The 21,776-nt window shown below is 50.5% G+C and overlaps 1 protein-coding gene across 2 annotated transcripts in view; it reads right to left on the bottom strand.

Moving 5' to 3' along the window:
* Positions 1–12,444: 12,444 nt before the first annotated feature.
* KIFC2 (kinesin family member C2) overlaps positions 12,445–21,776 on the bottom strand; it is a 34,218-nt gene continuing 24,886 nt past the window's right edge. For both annotated transcript variants that reach the window (XM_087962302.1, XM_087962304.1), the window contains 7 exons: positions 21,487–21,680; positions 19,214–19,318; positions 18,045–18,178; positions 16,410–16,533; positions 15,801–15,930; positions 14,819–15,048; positions 12,445–13,411 (listed from right to left, as the gene is read on the bottom strand). In XM_087962302.1, the coding sequence (XP_087818428.1) occupies positions 13,286–13,411; positions 14,819–15,048; positions 15,801–15,930; positions 16,410–16,533; positions 18,045–18,178; positions 19,214–19,318; positions 21,487–21,680 (1,043 nt within the window). In that variant the 3' untranslated portion in view covers positions 12,445–13,285. The remainder of the gene's footprint in view (positions 13,412–14,818; positions 15,049–15,800; positions 15,931–16,409; positions 16,534–18,044; positions 18,179–19,213; positions 19,319–21,486; positions 21,681–21,776) is intronic.

Genomic DNA, 21,776 nt, shown 5'->3' with positions numbered 1-21,776 from the left:
ATTTGTGTTGTCCTAAGGCACAACAGTTGTGGTTTTTTTTTTTTTTTTTTTTTTTACAAACAACAGTGCCGGAGCCACAACTATTGTGATGGCTGAGTTTACACCAAGCATCTTAAGTCGTAGAAGTGTTTGTGCACAGTGTGTCACCACAAAAAGGAGACAACTTGCCATGGGCCTATGTTTTAGAGTCCCCTTTGCGTCTTCTCCTGTTTTCTACACAAATAATTTCCAAATAACACAGGTGGTCCTCAACTTACAACAGTTCACGTAGTGACCAGAGTTGCAAAGGCACTGAAAAAGTGACTTATGACCATTTTTCACACTTACGACGGTTGCATCACCACCCTACTCACGTGGTTTGCATTCAGATGCTTGACAACTGGTTCATATTTATGAGACTTGCCGCATCCCCATGGCACATTTGAGACGCTTGGCAACTGGCATGTACTTATGACAGCTGCAGGTCATGTGATCAGCTTCTGAGAAGCACCGACCACGGGGAAACCAGATTCATTTAACAACCATGTTACTAGCTTAATAACAGTTGTGGTGCACTTAGCAACGGTGGCAAGAAAGGTGGGGAAATGGGGCAAAACCCACCACAAATTTCTCGCTTGGCAACATAAATTGTGGTCATAAGTCAAGAACTACCTATATTTAAAAAATGGTCAGCCCCTTGGGATAAAATAAGATAGAAAAGAGGGGCTGCAGGGGGACTGGACTAGAAGGCCTCTGAGGTCCCCTTCCAGCTCTATTCAGATTGATGGATTGATTGAATTCACAATCCAATCAAGTCCTTGAGCCCCATTTAGACCATTTCAATTGAGGGAGGTGATTGTCACGGGAATCACACCTGATTTTTCAGAGTCTGGTTTTTGCCAGGTTCAATGGATCTCGTGGTTAAATGGATCACCCTGCTTGTTAAGTACGTTATGCGAACTCGCTAAGTATATTATGCGATCTTTATAAGGAGCAAAATCAACTTCCCGGTTCACCGTTTAATGGAAACCAGCTGAGAAGATTGCAAAACTAGAACCACCTGAGAGCGGGTTGCTGCAACCACCTTAAGGGCTTCAAGGACTTACGGAAGCCACTTTTTTCAGCGCTGTTGTAAACCTTGAGCAGCTGACAAATTAAGGGTTCCAGCAGGCTGAGGACCTGTAAGCACCTCTCTTAAAGGGTCCCCAAAGGGGCTTTGTCCAAAAGGCCAACTGGACTTTCTGGGTTTTTAATTGTTCCTTGAAAATGTTTTACTTCCCATCCAAGAAGCTTCAATCAATCAGAATAGAGCTTGGAGGTCTTCTAGTCCAACCCCTTGATTAAGCAGGAGACCCTATCACATTTCAGACAAATGCCTGTCCAGCCTCTTCTTTAAAACCTCCAGAGATGGATGCAGGACCTGGAGCACCCACAACTTCTGGAGTCAAGCCATTCCACTGGTTAAACTGGTTGCTTCTTGGGTTCTGGGATGAGAAGCGAAGTGTTTTCAAAGGGAAGAAGGAAAAAAAAAATCCAGTTGCTTTTTGGGAAAGCACCTTGGACTGGATGATGGAGAATCTCCATAGATTTCTCTCTTAGAGGCATCACCAGTTCTGGTGGCAATCTGTCCCATTGGTGAGCAGTTAGGAAACACTTTGTTGTGGCCTGGCAGCAGAGTCGGACAGTGAGGAGGTTGGGGAGGAACCTGGGCCAGTCCCGGAGTCTGAGGAAGGCTCTGCGTAGGAGGCAGAGATGGGGCCAGGGCCATCCGACCGTTATCAGCTCCCTTTGGAGTTGGAGATCAATGGGGCAGAAGAACAGCTGGAGCCTGTTCCCAGGGTGCGCATGGGCAAAGCTGCCAGAAGAAGGGAACAGCTGAGGAACAAGGGTCGACTTGGGAGTAAAGCCACAGGTGGACGGTGAGTGGCCCCTCCCATAGGGAATAAAGAGGAGCCAAAAGGGAGTGGGGTTTGAATTGAACAATTAGTTCAATTCATTAGGGTGAAGATCTGTTCCTGACTTCTTGCCAAGTATTGTCTGCTACAGTGTGGCGTTTGAAAGATATCGGCCTGGCAGCTCTCCAAGCCTGAGAAAGGTCTGTAAGTTGTGAAATCTCATGAAAGGCTGTTTGCTGGGCCTTTGCTGGAGAGGAAATTCACTGTAAACTCAATGAAAGGGGTTTTATGGGGACGAGGAGTCAGCTTCATGCTGTTGGGGCGGGGGGAACCTAGGTCAGAACACACTTCCTGATGTCAGTCTGAAGTCTGCTTGTTTTTAAAATTATTGAAATCATTTGCTGACCGGTCTGCACTTTGACCCTCTTTCATAAGGCCCTGAAGGTGGGGGCAGAGTGTGATGGAACTCTATCAAGTGGCTTCTCTGATTGATTGATTGTTGGGGGGGAGATTGTATTTAGTCTGTGTATATTGGGTTTTTATTTTTTGTAAGCTGCCTAGAGCAGGGGTCTCCAACCTTGGCCACTTTAAGCCTGGGGGACTTCAACTCCCAGAATTCCCCAGCCAGCACATACACATACATACATTATATACCCATACATATATATACATACACAAATATATGGTAATGTATAAACAAATATGATAACATCAATCATAACTTATATTATCTTCCATTATAGTATTGATAATATAACTGTCAGAAATATTTACTCATCTGTTTTTCTTTCTCCTATAAACCATATTTCACCTAATTCCACTCCTCTAACCTCAATATCTGTCATTTAACCATTTATAGAACAGTTTTCATGAAATAGTCCAAATCATCTTTTCCTTTAATTTTTTAGGGTTAGCCTATCCATCTCTGCACATTCTAGAATTTTTAAAATTATAATACCGTCTGCAGAGGTTTCTGGGTTTTTCCAACATTGTGCATATGCGGTCCTAGCTGCTGTTAGGATGTGTGGAACCAAATATGCGTCACCCTTATTGTAATTTCCTGGAATCGTGCCCAATAAAAATGTCTCAGGTTTCAGATCTATTTGTTGTCTGATCATATTTTCAAGCCATGTTTGCATTTTCTTCCGGTATTTTTTTGGCTTTTGGGGCATCTCCAACTCTTCCAACCCTGCTTATTCAGCTAAGTTGGGTGAACTTCAACTCCCAGAATTCCCCATCCCTTCTACCCAAATTAAAATGACCAAGGTGGGGAGGCTCCTGCGTTTGTGGAACTCTTATTGTGATTCAATTGGTGCTTTGTGTGAATGTGTGTTCTTCCTCTCCATCGCCTCAGGCCAGCTTGTCCTACCCAAAGCGAAATAACCTCCTTTTGACCTCCCAGGTGGAGCTTCTCCCAGCCAGCCATCAATGGCCATTGATAGCCCCTATTAGCGGCCTTTTTGTGTCCTTCTCTGGTGCTTAGCAGAAGAAAGGAAGGTAGTAGCTCAGCAGGGCAATCTACAAACAATGCAGCTCCAAAGAGGGGGCGGGTGAGGTCCAATAGTCAACCCCCTTCTGCACTTCCTTCTCTTCCTGGAGGGGACCCCTCCTCCAACTTACACAGAATGGAGGCTTTGCTTGCTACACAGAGGGGCTTCCTTGAGTAGGGCTGCCTTCCCTGGAGCTCCATTCACCGTGCTCCTGGATTTTGTGGGGGAGGAGGAGATCTTTCAGACCAATCCAGGGTACAAGTTGAGGCTACGTTCAAGATCCAGCAGCACATTGATGTATCTTATTCATTACTGCTAGATCTATGGGTGTCATGGTCAGTTTCCAGTTTTGAGCAAGAGAAATTCTTGCAGCGGTTATAATATGTAATATTAGATTTTGGTGTTTCTTATTCCATGTCGGTTCTAAGCGTAGCTAGCAGAAAGATCTCTGGTTTGAACTCGATCTTTTGTTTTGTTAACTCCTCTAACCACGCTTGAATGTTGAGCCAGTACTTTGGTACTTTTCGGGGTGAAGTCCACATCTCTTAAAGCTGCCAAGTTGGAAGACCCCCTGCATTATAAAAAGTGGCATTAACATTTCATGTGATCTTGATTCTGTGGCTCTGTTAATGCAGCCTCTAGGATTATGTTGGCTTTTTTGTTTGTTTTTTGGCAGCTGCAGCACACCTCTGGCTCCGATTTAAGGAAGCGAGGCCTTCCAGTGATAAATTGTTCTCAACCATCAGGAAATTCTCCTTGATTCTCCTTTGATTCTCTCAATTGCTTCTTGTCCTTCCCTTGGGTGCTTGGGGAAATATCTTCACCCCCCTTTTCTTTGTGGCAGCCCCCCAAATATTAGAAGGCTGCTATCATGTCTCCCCGGGTCCTTCTCTTCACTAGACTAGCTGTGCCCAGTTCCTGCAACCCAAGCTACCTGTTGGTTTAAGGCAGGGGTGTCCAGCAAAGCTGGCTGAGGAATTCTGGGAGTTGAAGTCCACAAGTCTTAAAGTTGCCAAGGTTGGACACCCCTGGTTTAAGGAGAAGGCCAAGGGTTGGCCATATTTTTCCTGTTTCAGGTGGCTGAAGAGAAGCAATTTCTCCAGCCTGCCCCCAACCTCCCCCACCTGGCTTTTAGATGGGAACTGATAAAAAAAAAAAGCCCTGGAAGAGCTGTCTGGAGAGGGAGGGGCCCTCTTGAAGACACAATGTTATCTCAAGGGTGGAGGCAAGGGAAGGAAACAGCTCAGGAGCCCCCCAGATCTTAGCCAGGTGTGGGAAGCAAGACCTGGGACTCGATCCCGCAGGGCTCTTGTGATAGAAAAGAATTCTTTCTTGGCCAAGTGCGATTGGACACACCAGGTATTTGTCATTTGCAAGAGGGAATTTGTAAGCGAGGAAAGCCGTCTATAAAGGGCCTATCACACTCCCATACACACACACAAATACACACACACACAGCAGTGCCTGGGATGGACAGGCCTGTGGCCAGAGGTCCGCACAGACCGGCAATAAGCTGGCCCCAGCTCAGCATCATGGGCTCTGCTGCACATCTTCTGGGTGAATGTCCAATGGAGATTCTCCACCCTCCACCTCCACCTCCATCCAGGTACTTTTGCCCCCTCACTCCCCAAAGGCAACTGGAATTTCTTGGGTTTTTATTTTTCTCTTTGAAAAAAAGGTTTGGTTTCTGATCCAAGAAGCTTCGGGACTTCTCCAGCACTGGAGCAGCTTCTTGGACGAGATGGTGATATTGAACTTAAGTCTGGGTCATGAAACGTCTGCAGGAAAACCACCATTTATTTCTTTCCTTCCTTCCTTCCTTCCTTCCTTCCTTCCTTCCTTCCTTCCTTCCTTCCATCCTTCCTTCCCTTCCCTTCCCTTCCCTTCCCCTTCCCTTCCCTTCCCTTCCCTCTCCTTTCTCTCTGCAAACCCTGCTAGCAATGATGTTAACCTAGTTTCAACCATGAAATGTGCAAGGAAACCAGGTTAAACTAGGTTAAACCAGGTTAAACTCAGAGAGCACCCAGGACCCCACAGTCCTTCCTTCCCTCCCTCCCTTTCCTTCCTTCCTCTCTGCAAACCCCGCTCCCTGCTAGCAATGGTGTTTAACCTAGTTTGGGCCATGTAAGGTCTGCAAGAAACCACCCAGCTCAGAAAGCCCCAAAGGTCCCCCAGTTCTTTCTTTCTTTCTTTCTTTCTTTCTTTCCTTCTTTCCTTCCTTCCTTCTTCCTTTCTTCCTTCCTTCCTTCCTTTTCCTTCCTTCCTTCCTTCCTCCCTCCCTCTCCTCCCTTTCCTCAGCACTGCAGCAATGATGTTCCCTAGTTTCAAATTGCAAGGAAACCAGGAAACATCTGCAGAGAGCACCAAAGACCAGTCCTTCCTTCCCTCCCTCCCTTTCCTTCCTTCCTCTCTGCAAAACCAGCTTCCTGCAGAGAGTAACGTCTGCAAGAAAACCACCCAGCTCAGGGAGCCCCAAAGGTCCCCAGTTCCTTCTTTCTTCCTTCCTTCTTCCTTCCTTCCTTCCTTCCTTCCTTCCTTCCTTCCTTCCTTCCTTCCTTCCCCAGCACTGATGATGTTCCCTAATTGGGTTATGAAACGTCTGCCACCATGCTCAAACAGCCCCAAAGGCCCCACAGTCCATCCCTCCTTCCTCCCTCCCCCTCCCTATTTTTTTCCTTCCTTCCTTCCTTCCTTCCTTCCTTCCTTCCTTCCTTCCTTCCTTCCTTCCCTTCCCTTCCCTTCCCTTCCCTTCCCTTTCTCTCTGCAAACCCAACTCCCTGCTGGCAATGATGATGTTAACCTAGTTTCAACCATGAAATGTGCAAGGAAACCAGGTTAAACTAAGTTAAACCAGGTTAAACTCAGAGAGCACCAAAGACCCCACAGTCCTTCCCTTCCTTTCCCTCCTTCCTTCCTCTCTGCAAACCCCACTCCCTATGGTGTTTAACCTAGTTTGGGCCATGTAAGGTCTGCAAGAAACCACCATGCTCAGGGAGCACCAAGGATTCCCCCCAAAGGCCAAGGGCGTTCTTATGCACCCCACTTTTTCTCTGAACCCGGGAAGGCCAAAGAGCCAGGCTCTCAAAGAAGTGGAAAGGCTTGGGGGGGGGTTGGACTAGATGACCTATAAGGTCCCTTCCAACTCTGATTATCTGTTATTAGGAGGACTCTCTGCGAGGAGAGCCCCCTCCCCCATCTCCCCACCCCCAGGGCCAAACCTGGGCCACTTTGGGGGGTTTGAGGCGGGGAGGCCACTTCCTGGCGGTGACCTGCCGCCCACTAATCCACAGCCCAGGGCGGTGGGCGCTGGGCTTTGGAGTTTCTCATTGGCTCTGCGGGGTGTGTGGGGGAGGGGAGGCCACCCGCCCCTCGGCGCCTGGAGGAGCCGCCCGGTCTGCCCCATCAGCATGAGAAAGCCGCCCCCTCGCCCGCCCCCGCCCATTATAACCCCCCGCCCGACGGGGCGGCGGCGCTCTCCAGCCGGACAGGGGAACCATGCAGGACGGCGACGGGGCCAGTCCTCCGGCCGGGCGACGGGGCAAGCGTAGGGCCCGGGGCTCCCCGGAGCCGCCGCCCCCGCGCCCCCGGCCCAAGAAGCGCTACAGCCGCCACGCCAAGCCCCCCTACAGCTACCTGGCCATGATCGCCCTGGTCATCACGGCCGCCCCGGGGAAGAAGCTGAAGCTCGCCCAGGTGAGCGGGACCCCCGAGGGACCCTCCCTGCCTGCCTTCCAGGGGAGGCTCGAGGGGGCGGGCAGCCGCTTTGCCGCCGCCCCCAGGGCTGCCTCGCTTAGCGGCCGCTGGGGATGTCGGAAGGGACCTGCTGCGGCCGCATCCTGGACCGCGCCTCGCCCAGCCGTCCGCCCTCCCTTCACTGGCCATATGGCAAGAGTTGGAAGAGACCTTGGAGGGTCATCTAATCCAACCCCCTGTTCCCGCTCGGCTTTCGGCCGTCGAGGCTCGCCGGCGCCGCTCCTCCGCGCTTCCAGCCTCCCTCCCCCACCCCCGGCGCTTTGGGGGGGGGCGTCCCAGGCTGGAAAAGGGGCAGGGGGGCTTCCTCGAGGGGCTGCCAGGGGCGCTGGACTGCCCCCCGACGGCTCCGTCCGCTTGGTTGTTTCTTGATAGAACTTTCTTGAAACGCCGCTTCTTCTCGCCCTCGCGACGGACGGAAGGCGCGGGCGGGGAAGGCAGCGGCCTTGGCTCCGCTTTTCTCCCCCTCCCCTCCCCCGCCGGGAATCCTAGGGTTGGAAAGGGACCCTGGAGGTGGTCTAGTCCAACCCCCCGCTCAAGCAGGAGACCCTACCACCGCAGCGGTCTCCTCCAACCTTGGCCATTTTGAAGACTTGTGGGCTTCAACTCCCAGAGTCCCTCAGCCATCCTAGGGTTGGAAGGGACCCCAGAGGTCCTCTAGCCAACCCCCTACTCAAAACAGGAGACCCTACACCAGCGGTGGCCACTTTTTAAGACTTGTGGACTTCAACTCCCACAATTCCACCGGTCTTAAAAGTGGCTAAGGTTGGAGACCCCTGCCCTACACCATGCTGGCTGGCACAGACGAGGATTGGGCCCTTGTCTCAGTGGAGAAGGGGGCAACCTGGAGCCCCAGAGGGCCACGGGGGGCATCCCTGCCCAGCCAGCAGTTCTAATGCAGGGGGCTTTTTTCTCCCCTCCCCCTTTTCTCTCTTTCAGATTACCCGCCAGATTGGTGTGTTTTTCCCATTCTTCCGAGACAGTTACCAAGGGTGGAAGGATTCCATCAGGCACAATCTCTCTGCCAATGACTGCTTCAGGATGGTAACCAGGCATTCTGGGAGGGTGACGGGCGGGTGCTGGGTGGGAAAGGGGCCTTCCTCTTCAGAGAGGCTCTTCTCAGCCAGGTGGGCTCCCCTGCTGGGGAGGGGCATCTTTTGGGACTTCTGGGGAGGGGCATCTTTTCCAACACCTCTAGAGAGGCTTTCCTGGGAAGGCTTCCATCCAGCAGTTGGTGTTTCTGGATCTCGGGAAAGTTAAGGTTGGGTAGACTTCAGTTCCCAGAATTCCCTGTTCAACTCTTCAGCTTTGCTGGCTGGGGAATTCTGGGAGTTGAGTCCACCCATCCAGGCACGTTCCTGAGATCCAGAAGGAAGGCTCTAGATTGGGGGTCTCCAACCTTGGCAGCTTTAAGACTTGTGGACTTCAACTCCCAGAATTCCCCAGCCAGCAAAGCTGAAGAGTTGAACAGGGAATTCTGGGAACTGAAGTCCACCCAAAAACTTTCCCGAGATCCGGCAAAGCTGGCTGGGGAATTCTGGGAGTTGAAGTCCTCCTAGCTTAAAGTGGCCAAGGTTGGAGACCCCTGCCCTAGATACTCTGGATTTCCAATCCCATCCTTCTTCAGCTAGCTCAGAGGTCTCCAAACTTGGCCACTTTAAGACTTCAGCTCCCAGAAACCCAAAAACTTTCCCGAGATCCGGCAAAGCTGGCTGGAGAATTCTGAGAGTTGAAATCCACAAGCCTTAAAGTGGCTAAGTTTGGGGAACCCTTGAGCCTAGAGTAAGAACCTGGGGGCGGGGCTGCCTCTCACAGAGACCATGTCAACTCATAAAATATTTCTAGGGTCTTTTCAAAGTTGCCAACAGAAAGGGAAGAGGGGGAGCAGTGCGGCAGCTTGCAAACCGAAAGTGCATTCCATAAATGTTTTCAAAGATAGTCACTAGGTGACTGAAGTGTCTGCCTTGCAAATATCTAACTGCAGAGCATGGTGGATGACTCAGAGCTATGGAGTTGTCCCATTGGAGAATATGAATTATGATACAGCCAGGGGGTGGGGGAAAAAATCAGGGTCAAGGGGAGCAATGAATGATGGGCCTCTAGAGAGTCGGCTGCACCCAGGCGGTGCCAGCATGTTTACTCCTAATAAATCTTTAAGTTTTGGAAGTCTTAAAGTTCGAGACTCAGGATTTAAATGGGGGGGACTGCCGGAGCCCTGACAGACCCTTCCCACCACCCCCCAGGTGCTGAAGGATCCGTCCAAACCCAAAGGGAAGGGGAACTACTGGACGGTAGACGTGGAACGGATCCCTGCCGAAGCCCTGAAGCTGCAGAACACGGCCATCTCCCGCCAAGGGAAGTGACTTTCGCCCCCGACCTCAGCCCCTTCGTGCTGCAGGGCCATCCCTACGTGCCTCCCGGTGGCGCTGCTGCTGCTCCGGACCCCCAGACGCCCCTCCCAGACGAAGCCCACCACCTCACGGAAGAGGAGAGCCCCAAGCAGCCACCCTGCAAGGCGGCCTTCACCATCAGCGCTCTGCTGAAGCCACCGAGCGAAGATGGCGGCACTGAAGCCCGCCCCCGAGCGTGGACGGAGCCTCCGTCGGCCACCTCCACCCTCCTCCTCCTCCTCCTCCTCTCGTGGAGGGTGGCCAAGGGCCCCCGCCAACCCTCCCCAGCTGCCCCCGCCTGCTGCACAGACTGTTTCCAGGTGCCCCTGTGGCACCCACATGGCACTTCGTCCCTGGCTGGGGGGCCCTTACCCCTGCCGACTTTCCTCACCATCCCAGCCTCGCTCAGCCTGCCCTGTTGCACTTTAGGGCCTGCTCCCTACGCCGGTTCTCCTTGCTGGAACTTGGTGACGGGCCCCTGCCCACCCCACCCGTACCCAGGCCTCCCCCGGCCCGGTGGAAGTCCAGCAAGCTGGCCACCGGCCGGACGCCTCCTGGCTAGCAACCCCTCTGCCTTGGGTAGTCCCCTTCCAACCTCTGCCCCCTCACCATTACCCTTTCTGAGGGGGGGTGTCCCTATTAAGAGGGAGGGGTTGGGCAGATATTGCCCTGAATTGGAAGTGCACAAACCCCCTAATTTATTTTAATTCTTGTTATGCCACAACTTCACAAGGTGGCTTTTTTTCTGGGGGCTCCGTCCCTGGTGGGGAGGGGGCTCCCCTTTCAATGGTTTTCCATGCCTGCACATAGAAACTTTTTATCACTGTCATCGTGGCGGCCGTTCACAAAGCCCACTATCCACGTCCTGGCCATGGCCCATGCTTTGCTCCGAAGGCATCTTGTTCCTGGGGGGGGGTCAGTCAAATGGGGAGCTTGGCCACTGGTTACTTCCTGGGGGACGCATTTTATAGCTGGTGGTTTGCAGTTCCGGTTGCACGGATCGGCTTTGGATGGTGGGTGATTCCTGCCCGGTTTTCAAGGGCATGTTGATAACGTTTATTTAAATTAATAAACATTTTGTATTTCAAATACCGTTGCTCCCTTGTTTGGTTTTTCTTCTCACTTCTTACAGGGTGCGCTTCAGCCAGAGTGTCATTCCGTAATCTCTCTCAAGGTTGGGATCTGATATCGGGTGAAGCCACGATAGGGGTGAGGGGTCCTTGGGGGTCTCTGAGCTTTTGAGGGTTTTCTTGCAGATGTTTCATGACCCAACTAGGTAACTTTGTCAGTGTTAGAAGGGGGGGTGGGTGAAGAGGAGCAGAAGAGAGAGGAGGAGGAATAATCGAGAAATAGGACAGGGAGGGAGGGGGAACTATGGGGTCCTTGGTACTCCTGGAGCTTGGTGGTTTTCTTGCGGGCGTTTTATGACCCGACTAGGGAACATCATCAGTGCTGGAAAGGAGTGGGGTTTTAGGAATGGTAGTGGTGATAATATAGGAGAGGAGCAGAACTGTGGGGTCCTTGGTGGTCTCTGAGCTTGGTGGTTTTCTTGCAGACGTTTCATGACCCAATTGGGTAACATCATCAGTGGTAGAAGAGAGTGGGGTTTGTGGGGAGGAGGAGGAGGACAGGAGGGGCCGAAAGGTCCCTGTTGCTCTCTGAGCTGGGTGATTTTCTTGCAGACGTTTCATGACCCAACTAGGGAACATCATCAGGGATCAACTAGTTTGGGTCATGAAACCTCTACAAGCTCTACAAGATTATGCACCAAAAGGGAAGGACACTTTGATCCTCACAATGGATGAAGGGCTGCAAAAGTTGACTAGTTAGCAGAGATGCTAAATGGAACTGCTTTGATACAAGGAAAAAAACCACACAAAATTGCTTTTGTTTCTACTTGGAAACCGCTTCTGGACTTTGTGCTTGAGGTGAAAAAAAAATACATATGAAACTTTGATTTGGGGCTTTACCGATTAGACAGGTTTGTTGTTATAAAAAGGGCCAGTTTATATCACTCTGTAAAAGTAAAAAAGTTGGGAGTTTGATGGTATTAACTTATTTTACTGCACCAAAGGGAGTAGGAATGCCTTTTCCCTCCCCTCCTCCCTCCCCTATTTTTCTTACTATTTTCTTTTAGATTCAGATTAACAAGAGTTGGAAGGGACCTTGTAGGTCATCTAGTCCAACCCCCGCCCAAGCGGGAGACCCTACACCATTTCTGACAAATGGCAGTCTAATCTCTTCTTGAAAGCCTCCAGGGATGAAGCTCCCACAACTTCCAAAGGCAACTTCTGTTCCAGGGGTTGATTGTTCTCCCTGTCAGAAAGTTTCTCCCTTTTTCCAGGTTGAATCTCTCCTTGATCAGTTTCCATCCCTTGTTCCTTGTCTGGCCTTCGGGGGCCTTGGAGAATAGCTTGTATTTTTCTATTTTATATAAGACACCAATAAAAGAAAAAAACCAGCTCAAGACAGCATGAAGGACCCCCCTCATTTCAACCCTGCGCTCCAAAATATTCCCCCTTATTGCTAACCTGATTGGGGCACAGCCAGTTTCAGCTTAAGTGCAAATGATGGTTGGAGCAAACCTACTTGTGTGTGAAGTGTGTGAGCCTGGCCAGTGCCACCCGCAGCACAAAAGGAGGGTATACACACACACACACAAAGATTGCCCACAAGGTGAGGTGGCAATACTGATTTATTGTCCTGAGCAGCGACAAAAAAAGAGGTTTCCCTTGGACAGGAACTGAGCCAGGAAAGGAAAGGGGGTTGGACTAGAAGACCTCCAAGATCCCTTCCGGCTCTGTCATTCAAACAAAACCACAATATATATTACAGGGATCATGGATAAAAAGGGGCCCACCGCAAATCAGGGCATCGGGCAGGCCTTTCCTGGCATCTGGGTGGGAAGCCTGGGCAGCCCTCTGCTAAAAAGGATTTGGGGGGGGGGTGGTCCCCTCCCCCCCCCCCCAAATGGGAGGGTGGGCCATCCCGCAGAGAGAAAAGCCAGGTGGAGTTCCAAGGAATTGCAGTATACACTCCGGGGTCTTAAGAGCAGGGGTCTCCAACCTTGGCAACTTTCATAGAATAACAAAGAGTTGGGAAGGACCTTGGAGGTCATCTAGCTCAACCCCCTGCTTGAGCAGGAGAGTCTATTCCAAAATAACGTTTAAGCCTGGTGGACTTCAACTCCCAGAATTCCGGGCATTGAAATCCAACCAGGCTTAAAAAAAGTGGCCAAGGTTGGAGATCCCTGTCTTAGAGGATGGGGGCTTGTACCAGCAATACCCCCAATACCTGCCCTTTAACCCTCCATGAACGCAAGGGAGATGCGAGGAGGAAGGCTGTGGATGATGGACTCCGAGTCCCACCCGGAGAGGGGAAACTAGGCCAGCTCTTAGTCCCAGGAACCTGGCTAGGAAAATGTAGCCCCCCGACTCTCTTTATGCCATCTGTAAAGCCTGCCGGGGGTGGGGGGTGCTTGGCAAATGAGGAGGGGGGCTCTCAGGAAGGGGGCAAGCTAGCCACATGGGGGGGCAGCTTTCTCTGCCCTGGGGAGGGAGGCGGGGGGCTGTGAATAGGAGAACCAGGGCAGAAAAGGGGCAAAGCTGGTAAGGCAAGGAGGGTAGCCGATCTGAAGAGCGGACCCCCCCCCCAATCCTGGGACCCTCAAATATGCATTTCCAGACTTCCTTAGCAGGGCCTATTTGTCAAGGCAGGGCCCACCTGCCCGGTCCTTCCCCAAGAGGAGGGGACCTGCCAGAGGGCCGGGGAGGGGGGGGTCTCAGATCTCACGCTGGTCCGGGGCCTTGACGCGACGGGAGGCCGGTCCCAGCTCCACTTTGCAGACCCGCTGGGCAAACTTGAGGGAGCAAATGGATTCGCCCACATTCTTCTCCAGGGGGCAAATCTGGAGGAAGGAAAAGGCAAAGAGGAGAAATCGGCAGACCTGAAGGCTCTGGAGCCCCTCCCCCCAAATATATATAAGACTGGTGGACTTCCAGTCCCAGAATCCCTGAGCTAAAATGACTGGAGGAGGGACTTCTGGGAGTGGAAGTCCACCAGTCTTCAAGGGGTCAAGTTTGAAGGCCCCCTGCTGCAGAGGTGGTAGGTGCTGCATCACTGGAGGCTTTTAAGAAAAGACTCAGAGTCCCTCCACAACTGAGTGGCATGGAAAAGAATAGAAATACAGGAATAGAATAGAAATACAGGAATAGAATAGAATAGAATAGAATAGAATAGAATAGAATAAGGAATTAGAATAGAATAGAATAGAATAGAATAGAATAGAATAGAATAGAATAAGAATAGAATAGAATAAGGAATAGAATAGAAATACAGGAATAGAATAGAATAGAATAGAACAGAATAGAATAAGGAATAGAATAGAATAAGGAATAGAATAGAATAGAATAGAATAGAATAGAATAAGGAATAGAATAGAATAGAATAAGGAATAGAATAAGGAATAGAATAGAATAGAATAGAATAGAATAGAATAGAATAGAATAGAATAGAAGTGTTGGAAGGGACCTTGGAGGTCTTCTAGTCCAACCCCCTGCTTAGGCCGGAAACCCTACACCACTTCTGACAAATGGTTATCCAATCTCTTCCTAAAAACTTCCAGTGTTGGAGCATTTACAACTTCTGGAGGCAGGTTGTTCCACTGGTTAATTGTTCTAAATGACAGGAAATTTCTTCTTAGTGCTAATTTGCTTCTCTCTTTGATGACTTTCCACCTGTTGCTTCTTGACCCTGTAGCTCAGGTGCTTTGGAGAATAGCTTGACCCCCTTCCTCCTCCCTGTGGCAGCCCCTCAAATATTGGAAGGCTGCTCTCCTGTCTCCCCTGGTCCTTCTCTTCCCTAGACCAGCCAAGCCCAGTTCCTGCAACCGTCCTTCGTATGTTTTAGCCTCCAGTCCCCTCATCCTCCTGGTTGCTCTTCTCTTTTCTAGAGTCTCCACATCCTTTTTTACATCGTGGCTACCAAAACTGAACGCAGCATATTCCAAGTGTGGCCTCCCCCTTATAAAAGTGGTCTCAGCACTTTAGGTCATCTTGATTCTGTTCCTCTGTTGATGAAACCTAGGGTTGTGTTGGCTTTTTTGGCAGCTGCAGCACACGTCTGGCTCATATCTAAGGGATTGTCCCCCCTAGGACCTCAAGATCCCTCTCACAGTTACTACTACTGAGCCAGGTACCACCTTTGCTGTACCTGTAGTGGCCTCTGCCGTTGTTGTTGAACTTTCAGCCAAGGGCCTCGGGCCCAGCCCTGTTACCTTTGGGGGGGGGGCTCCATCCCTGCCACCTCCCCTCACCTGCACCATCATGACTGTCTTGCTGCCCTTGCCCAGGGAGTCCTGCAACAGGTAGGTGAGCCTGGAGTTGCGGAAGGGCACGTGGGCCTGCTTCGTCCGCAGGGCCTGGATGACCTCTCCAAGGGCCAGCAGGGAGCGGTTGATGCTCTGGGCTTCCTTCAGACGCTCCCCCTGCGCGCCAGACTTCCACACCCGTTCTGAGCCAGCCAGGTCCACCAGGTTGAGCTTCCCTGGAAGGACAAGGCGGTTGGTCAAGCTCTCCAGCACTGAAGGCGGTTCTGCATTGATCCAAGGCGAGGGGGCTTAAAAGAGCATTGGGTGGGTGGGTGGGGCCTTCAGCCTTCCCTCCCCACCCGATGGAAGGAGAGGCTCCAACAAATCTCCAGAACCGTAAAGCCTACAAACTTGAAATTTGGCTTCTAGGGGCTCACTGAGAAAGGATTTTTCCAAATGACCCTCAGAGCATTTACAGTATTTCCTATATTATTATTATTATTATTATTATTATTATTATTATTATTATTATTATTATTATTATTATTATTATTATTATTATTAACACGCTCTGATGCTAAGGAGTTCTACTCCCACTCCCCACCTGAGAAGAAATCTCTTCCAAATGCAAAACACAAGCAGAGGAGTTTCAGTTTCAGTTTCAGAGCACCAAGCAACTTTAGTACAGAACAGTTGAGCTAAGCCACGCCCAGGCTCCTTGCTGTCTCCTCCTTGCTCACACAGCAAATACTGTTTCAGTTTCCATGCAGCCCTCCACTCTCACGCACTGTCAGGACACTAGCCGGATGAACACCGATGGATGCTGGTCGGCAGAGGAAGAATTTGTTCCCCTTTATTTTCCTCCCCCAAAACTAAGCCCGACCACATAGTTTCGTAGGTGAAGCACCTGGGTATCCAGCTAGTACTTTATAACCAAATAAAAAAGTTTTTTTGGGGGGGGGGGAGGGCGGAAGGCGTCCACAGCTACCTGTGACTTTCGTGCCGCTGGTCAGCTCAGTGCCCATGAGCGTAAGTGTGAGCAGAGCGTGCGAACGGGAGCTGTGTGCGTTCATGTGGGTGGAGAAGGTCGTGCGGTTCCGTTTTCCCAGTTGGAGAATCTGACACAGAGACAGATGAACAGAGTTGGAAAGTGGCGCGGTGGCCGAGGGGTGGAGCTCTCTCCTCCAATCAGGAGGCTGTGAGTTCGATCAACGAGAATCGATCTGCCGAATACAACTCCTCCCCGGCGACAAGAAGGGCATCCGGCCAGTAAACACTCAGCTCCATTCAGTTGCCCAGACTCCGCCCCAAGGCAAGGGATTATGGGGTCCTTAGAAGAGGAGGATGATACAGATGAACAGAGTTGGGGCGGGTTATGCTGGCTGGGGAATTCTGGGAATTGAAGTCCACAACTGGAGACCCCGGCACTAGACCAAAGTGGCTCACGCCCGTTTGCTGTCCCAGGTGAGCTTTGGCATTGCCAAGTGAATTACCACAACCCAGAACCTCACCTTCCCTGGCCACCCTGTGCTCACCGTCGGACTGGCAGTGCCCGTCTTATCGAACGGGTCCCCAAAACGGGATCCAGTCTGCCTACCTTCTGAATTTCGGAGAAGTTCTGGACTTCCACACTGGTGAGGCCCGGGACGTGAACCTGCCCGCTCCCATCGGGATGCAACTTGATGTCTAACTTCTCCTGAGGGTCCTTGGTCAGTAGATCTCTGGATAGGAGAGAGAAGAGAAAGGGGAGCAGGTAGCTCTCTCCCACCTTTTCCCCAAAGCCCCCGAAGCAGCAACGGGTGGAAACTCATCAAGGAGAGAAGCGACTTAGAATTAAGGAGACACTTCCTGACACTCAGAACAATTAACCAGTGGAACGGCCTGCCACTAGAAGTTGTGGCTGCTCCAACACTGGAACGGATTGCTCCCTGGAGTTGAGGATTAGGGCTCTGCTTTAGTTGTGAAAAGCAGCTGGGTGACTTTGGGCCAATCACCAGGAGACGGGGAGTTCTAGTCCCGCCTTAGGCACGAAAGCCAGCTGGGTGACTTTGGGCCAATCACCAGGAGACTGGGAGTTCTAGTCCCGCCTTAGGCACGAAAGCCAGCTGGGTGACTTTGGGCCAATCACCAGGAGACTGGGAGTTCTAGTCCCGCCTTAGGCACGAAAGCCAGCTGGGTGACTTTGGGCCAATCACCAGGAGACTGGGAGTTCTAGTCCCGCCTTAGGCGCGAAAGCCGGCTGGGTGACTTTGAGCCCATTCACCAGGAGACAGGGAGTTCTAGTCCCGTCTTAGTCATGAAAGCCTGTGGGTTACTTTGGTCCAATCACCAGGGGATTGGGAGTTCTAGTCCCGCCTTAGGCATGAAAGCCAGCTGGGTGACTTTGGGCCAATCACCAGGAGATTGGGAGTTCTAGTCCCGCCTTAGTCATGAAAGCCTGTGGGTTACTTTGGTCCAATCACACCAGGGGATTGGGAGTTCTAGTCCCGCCTTAGGCATGAAAGCCAGCTGGGTGACTTTGGGCCAATCACCAGGAGACTGGGAGTTCTAGTCCCGCCTTAGTCATGAAAGCCCGTGGGTTACTTTGGTCCAATCACCAGGGGATTGGGAGTTCTAGTCCCGCCTTAGGCATGAAAGCCAGCTGGGTGACTTTGGGCCAATCACCAGGAGATTGGGAGTTCTAGTCCCGCCTTAGTCATGAAAGCCTGTGGGTTACTTTGGTCCAATCACCAGGGGATTGGGAGTTCTAGTCCCGCCTTAGGCATGAAAGCCAGCTGGGTGACTTTGGGCCAATCACCAGGAGATTGGGAGTTCTAGTCCCACCTTAGTCATGAAAGCCCGTGGGTTACTTTGGTCCAATCACCAGGGGATTGGGAGTTCTAGTCCCGCCTTAGGCATGAAAGCCAGCTGGGTGACTTTGGGCCAATCACCAGGAGACTGGGAGTTCTAGTCCCGCCTTGGGCACGAAAGCCCTTTGGGTGACTTTGGGCCAGTCAGTCTCTCCCAACCCACCTCGCAGGGTTGTTGTGGGGAAGACACCAGGAGGAAAGAATAGTAGATATGTTCGCTGCCCTGAGTTACTCCTAAAGTAATAGAAAAAGCGGGATGGAAATAAATAGCATCTTTCAGGCACTAAACCTCTGTAGGGCACGGAAGGAAAATTAGGCCGACGGAGCTCCGGGTTGCCCTGAACCTCCATCCTCTGGCAAGGCCGGGATCCTCCTCTGCTGACCTGATCGCTTCGTTGTAGATCTCCACCATGGTGAGGTGGACGGAGAAGGTCCATGCCTGCGCCTGCTTGGCCTCCATCTCCTGCTGGAGAGCTCTCAGGGCCCGCTGGTTGATCCCCGGATTCCCTGGGACCCCCTGGAAGGAAAGGAGAGTTTGGGAGCCTTTTTTTCCTCCCAGGGAAGCAGCCCTGAAGGGGGCGGGGGGGGGCGGCATTTGTCTTCTGCAACCCCCTTCCTGTCTCCAGACTCTCTTCTGCACGGGGCATAAGAGGCCCATGAGGTCCTTGGGATCTGAGACTGGATGCTTTCTGGCAGACGTTTCATGACCCAGCTAGGTAGCATCAGCAGCGCTGGAAGGGAGGGGTTTGCAGGGAGGAGGAGGAGGAGGAGGGGAGGAGGAGGAGGAGGAGGAAGAGGAAGAGGAGGAGGAAGAGGAGGAGGAGGAGGGACTTGGGAGTCCTTGATGCTCTCTGAGCTTGGTGGTTTTCTTGTAGATGGTTCATGACCCAACTAGGTAGCATCATCAGTTCTGGAAGGGAGGAGGAGGAGGAGGAGGAGGAGGAGGAGGAGGAGGAGGAGGAGGAGGAGGAGGAGGAGGAGGAGGAGGAGGAGGAGGAAGAGGAGGAGGAGGAGGAGGAGGAAAAAGAATGTGGGGTTCTTGATGCTCTCTGAGCTTAGTGGTTTTCTTGTAGACGTCTCATGACCCAACTAGGTAACTTCATCAGGGCTGCAAGGGAATTTTGCAGGGAGGAGGAGGAGGATGGGGGGGGAGGACTGGGGAGTCCTTGGTGCTTTGTGAGCTTCTTGGGTCATGAAACATCTCTTGAAGACGTCACGTAATCCAACTAGGGTACATCATCCGTGCTATAAGGGAGGGGGGGTTGCTCCCTGTTTATTTTCATTTGATAGGGAAAGCCTTGTGTATAATCAGAGAGAAAAAACCCTGCTCCCTTCTAGCCCTCCTGACGAGGTTCCCTAGTTGGGTCGTGAAACGTCTGCAAGGAAACCTCCCAGCTCTCCAAGGATCCCCCCCCCCCCCCAGTTCAACCCTGAGCTACCAACTTCCTCTCGTATTGGAGGTCCGCTTTGCTGGCCCAGCCCCGATCCCCTCCAAGGTGGGAGCCTCCCTCAGCCCCCCCTCCCACCCCCCCCACGCTGGACGAGGCCTTACCTCCATGGTGTAGGTCTTGCCCGAGCCCGTCTGTCCGTAGGCGAAGATGCAAACGTTGTAGCCTTGCAGGCAAGACAGGACCACGGGCTCAATCTCCAGGAAGACCTGAAAGAGCAGGGAGGGGTTGGGGGGGGCCTCCCCCCCCAGGGCTGAGGGTAGAAGCTGCGGAGGAGTTGGGGGCGGCAGTTGGGGGCAGGCGAGCTCTGGGCCCACCTGGAGTGGGGAGCAGAGAGGCGGAGCCAGAGCAAGGCTTAGTCCGGCCCCAGGGAGGCTGAAGCAGCATGGCCAGGGTTGGGGGTGACTGGAAACCAGGAAGGGGGTCACCCACTGACCTGCCTCTCTCTCTCTCTCTCTCTCTCTCTCTCTCTCTCACACACACACACACACACACACACACAGGGAAAAGGAGAGTTGTGGCCGGCTCTCCTTAATGGGGAAAGTATCCTTTATAGGTTGTTTTATTTAATATGAATGCTGTTTTGTTTAGTTTCCCAGCACGATTCTGTTGATTGCTTATTTAGTATCCTATGACTATCACTAAGTGTTGCATCTTATGATTTATGATGAATGTGTTTGAAGACTATGATCATGATTTGTCACTTATAGCTTTTATGGACACCGAGAGATTCTGCACCAAAGATAAATTCCTTGGGTGTCCAATCGCACTTGGCCAATAAAGGATTCTACTCTATTCTCTTCTGTTCTGTTTTAATTTCTATTCTATTCTATTCTATTCTATTCTATTCTATTCTATTCTATTCTATTCTATTCTATTCTGTTCTGTTCTGTTCTGTTCTGTTTTGTTCTGTTCTATTCTATTCTAATTTCTATTCCATTCCATTCCATTCTATTCTAATTTCTATTCTATTCTATTCCATTCCATTCCATTCCATTCCATTCCATATTCTATTCTAATTTCTATTCCATTCCATTTCATATTCTATTCTATTCTATTCTATTCTAGTCTATTCTATTCTATTCCATTCCATTCCATTCCATATTCTATTCTATTCTATTCTATTCTATTCTATTCTATTCTATTCTATTCTATTCTATTCTATTCTATTCCATTCTAATTTCTATTCTATTCTATTCTATTCTATTCTATTCTATTCTATTCTATTCTATTCTATTCCATTCCATTCCATTCCATTCTAATTTCTATTCTATTCTATTCTATTCTATTCTATTCTATTCTATTCTATTCTATTCTATTCTATTTCTATTCTATTCTAATTTCTATTCCATTCCATTCCATATTCTATTCTATTCTATTCTATTCTATTCTATTCTATTCTATTCTATTCTATTCTATTCTATTCCAATTCTATTCTATTCTAATTTCTATTCCATTCCATTGCATTTCATATTCTATTCTATTCTATTCTATTCTATTCTATTCTATTCTATTCTATTCTATTCTATTCTATTCTATTCTATTCTTCTATTCCATTCCATTCCATTCCATATTCTATTCTATTCTATTCCTTATTCTATTCTATTCTATTCTATTCTATTCTATTCTATTCTATTCTATTCTATTCTATTCTATTCCATTCCATATTCTATTCTATTCTATTCCTTATTCTATTCTATTCTATTCTATTCTGTTTTCTATTCTATTCTATTCTATTCTATTCTATTCTATTCTATTCTATTCTATTCTATTCTATTCTATTCTATTCTATTCTATTCTATTCCATTCCATTCCATTCCATTCCATTCCATTCCATATTCTATTCTAATTTCTATTCCATTCCATTCCATATTCTATTCTATTCTATTCTATTCTATTCTATTCTATTCTATTCTATTCTATTCTATTCCATTCCATTCCATTCCATTCCATTCCATTCCATTCCATTCCATTCTATTCTATTCTATTCTATTCTATTCTATTCTATTCTATTCTATTCTATTCTATTCCATTCCATTCCATTCCATTCCATTCCATTCCATTCCATTCCATTCCATTCCATTCTATTCTATTCTATTCTATTCTATTCTATTCTATTCCATTCCATTCCATTCTATTCTACTCTAGGCTTTCGGAGTTCCCTGAGGCAGCACCCCCTCCCCCCGAAAGGGGGCTCTCCAGTATAAGGCAGGGCATGATGGGACCTCCCCCCTCGTATGTCCTTCCCAGAGTTTCCACAGGGACGTGCTGCCTCCCCGCATCCCGCGCCTTCCGTTCTGCCTCCCCAGGTGGGGAGTGGGTTGTGGGTGGGTGAAGGGGGCCGAGTGGAGACCCTGGGCGACGGGGAGGGGCTCACCTCCTCCTGAGTGGCGCAGGGCAGGAAGACCTTGTCCAGCTTGAAGCGATGCTCCGTCCCCTTGTAGCTGGCGGTCAGGCAGCCGTCTTCAGCCAGGCTGGCTTCCACCCCGGGACCCCCCAGGACCCCCGGCTGCTGCTGCTGCTGCTTCTCCTCGGTCAGTGGCTTCAGGCGACACAGGACCCGGATGTTGCCTGAGGGAGGGGGAGGGAGGGAGGGGCCGTTCAGGCTCCTGGGGGGTCCCATCTGACCCCCCCCACACAGGAACGAGCCCCCCCCGCAATGCTTCC

Source organism: Notechis scutatus, chromosome 3, assembly GCF_049901735.1.
Source record: "Notechis scutatus isolate UNSWTSFEM ecotype Mainland chromosome 3, rNotScu1.2, whole genome shotgun sequence".
Classification (NCBI taxonomy): Eukaryota; Metazoa; Chordata; class Lepidosauria; order Squamata; family Elapidae; genus Notechis; species Notechis scutatus.
This window is presented reverse-complemented; position numbering and strand designations above follow the sequence as displayed.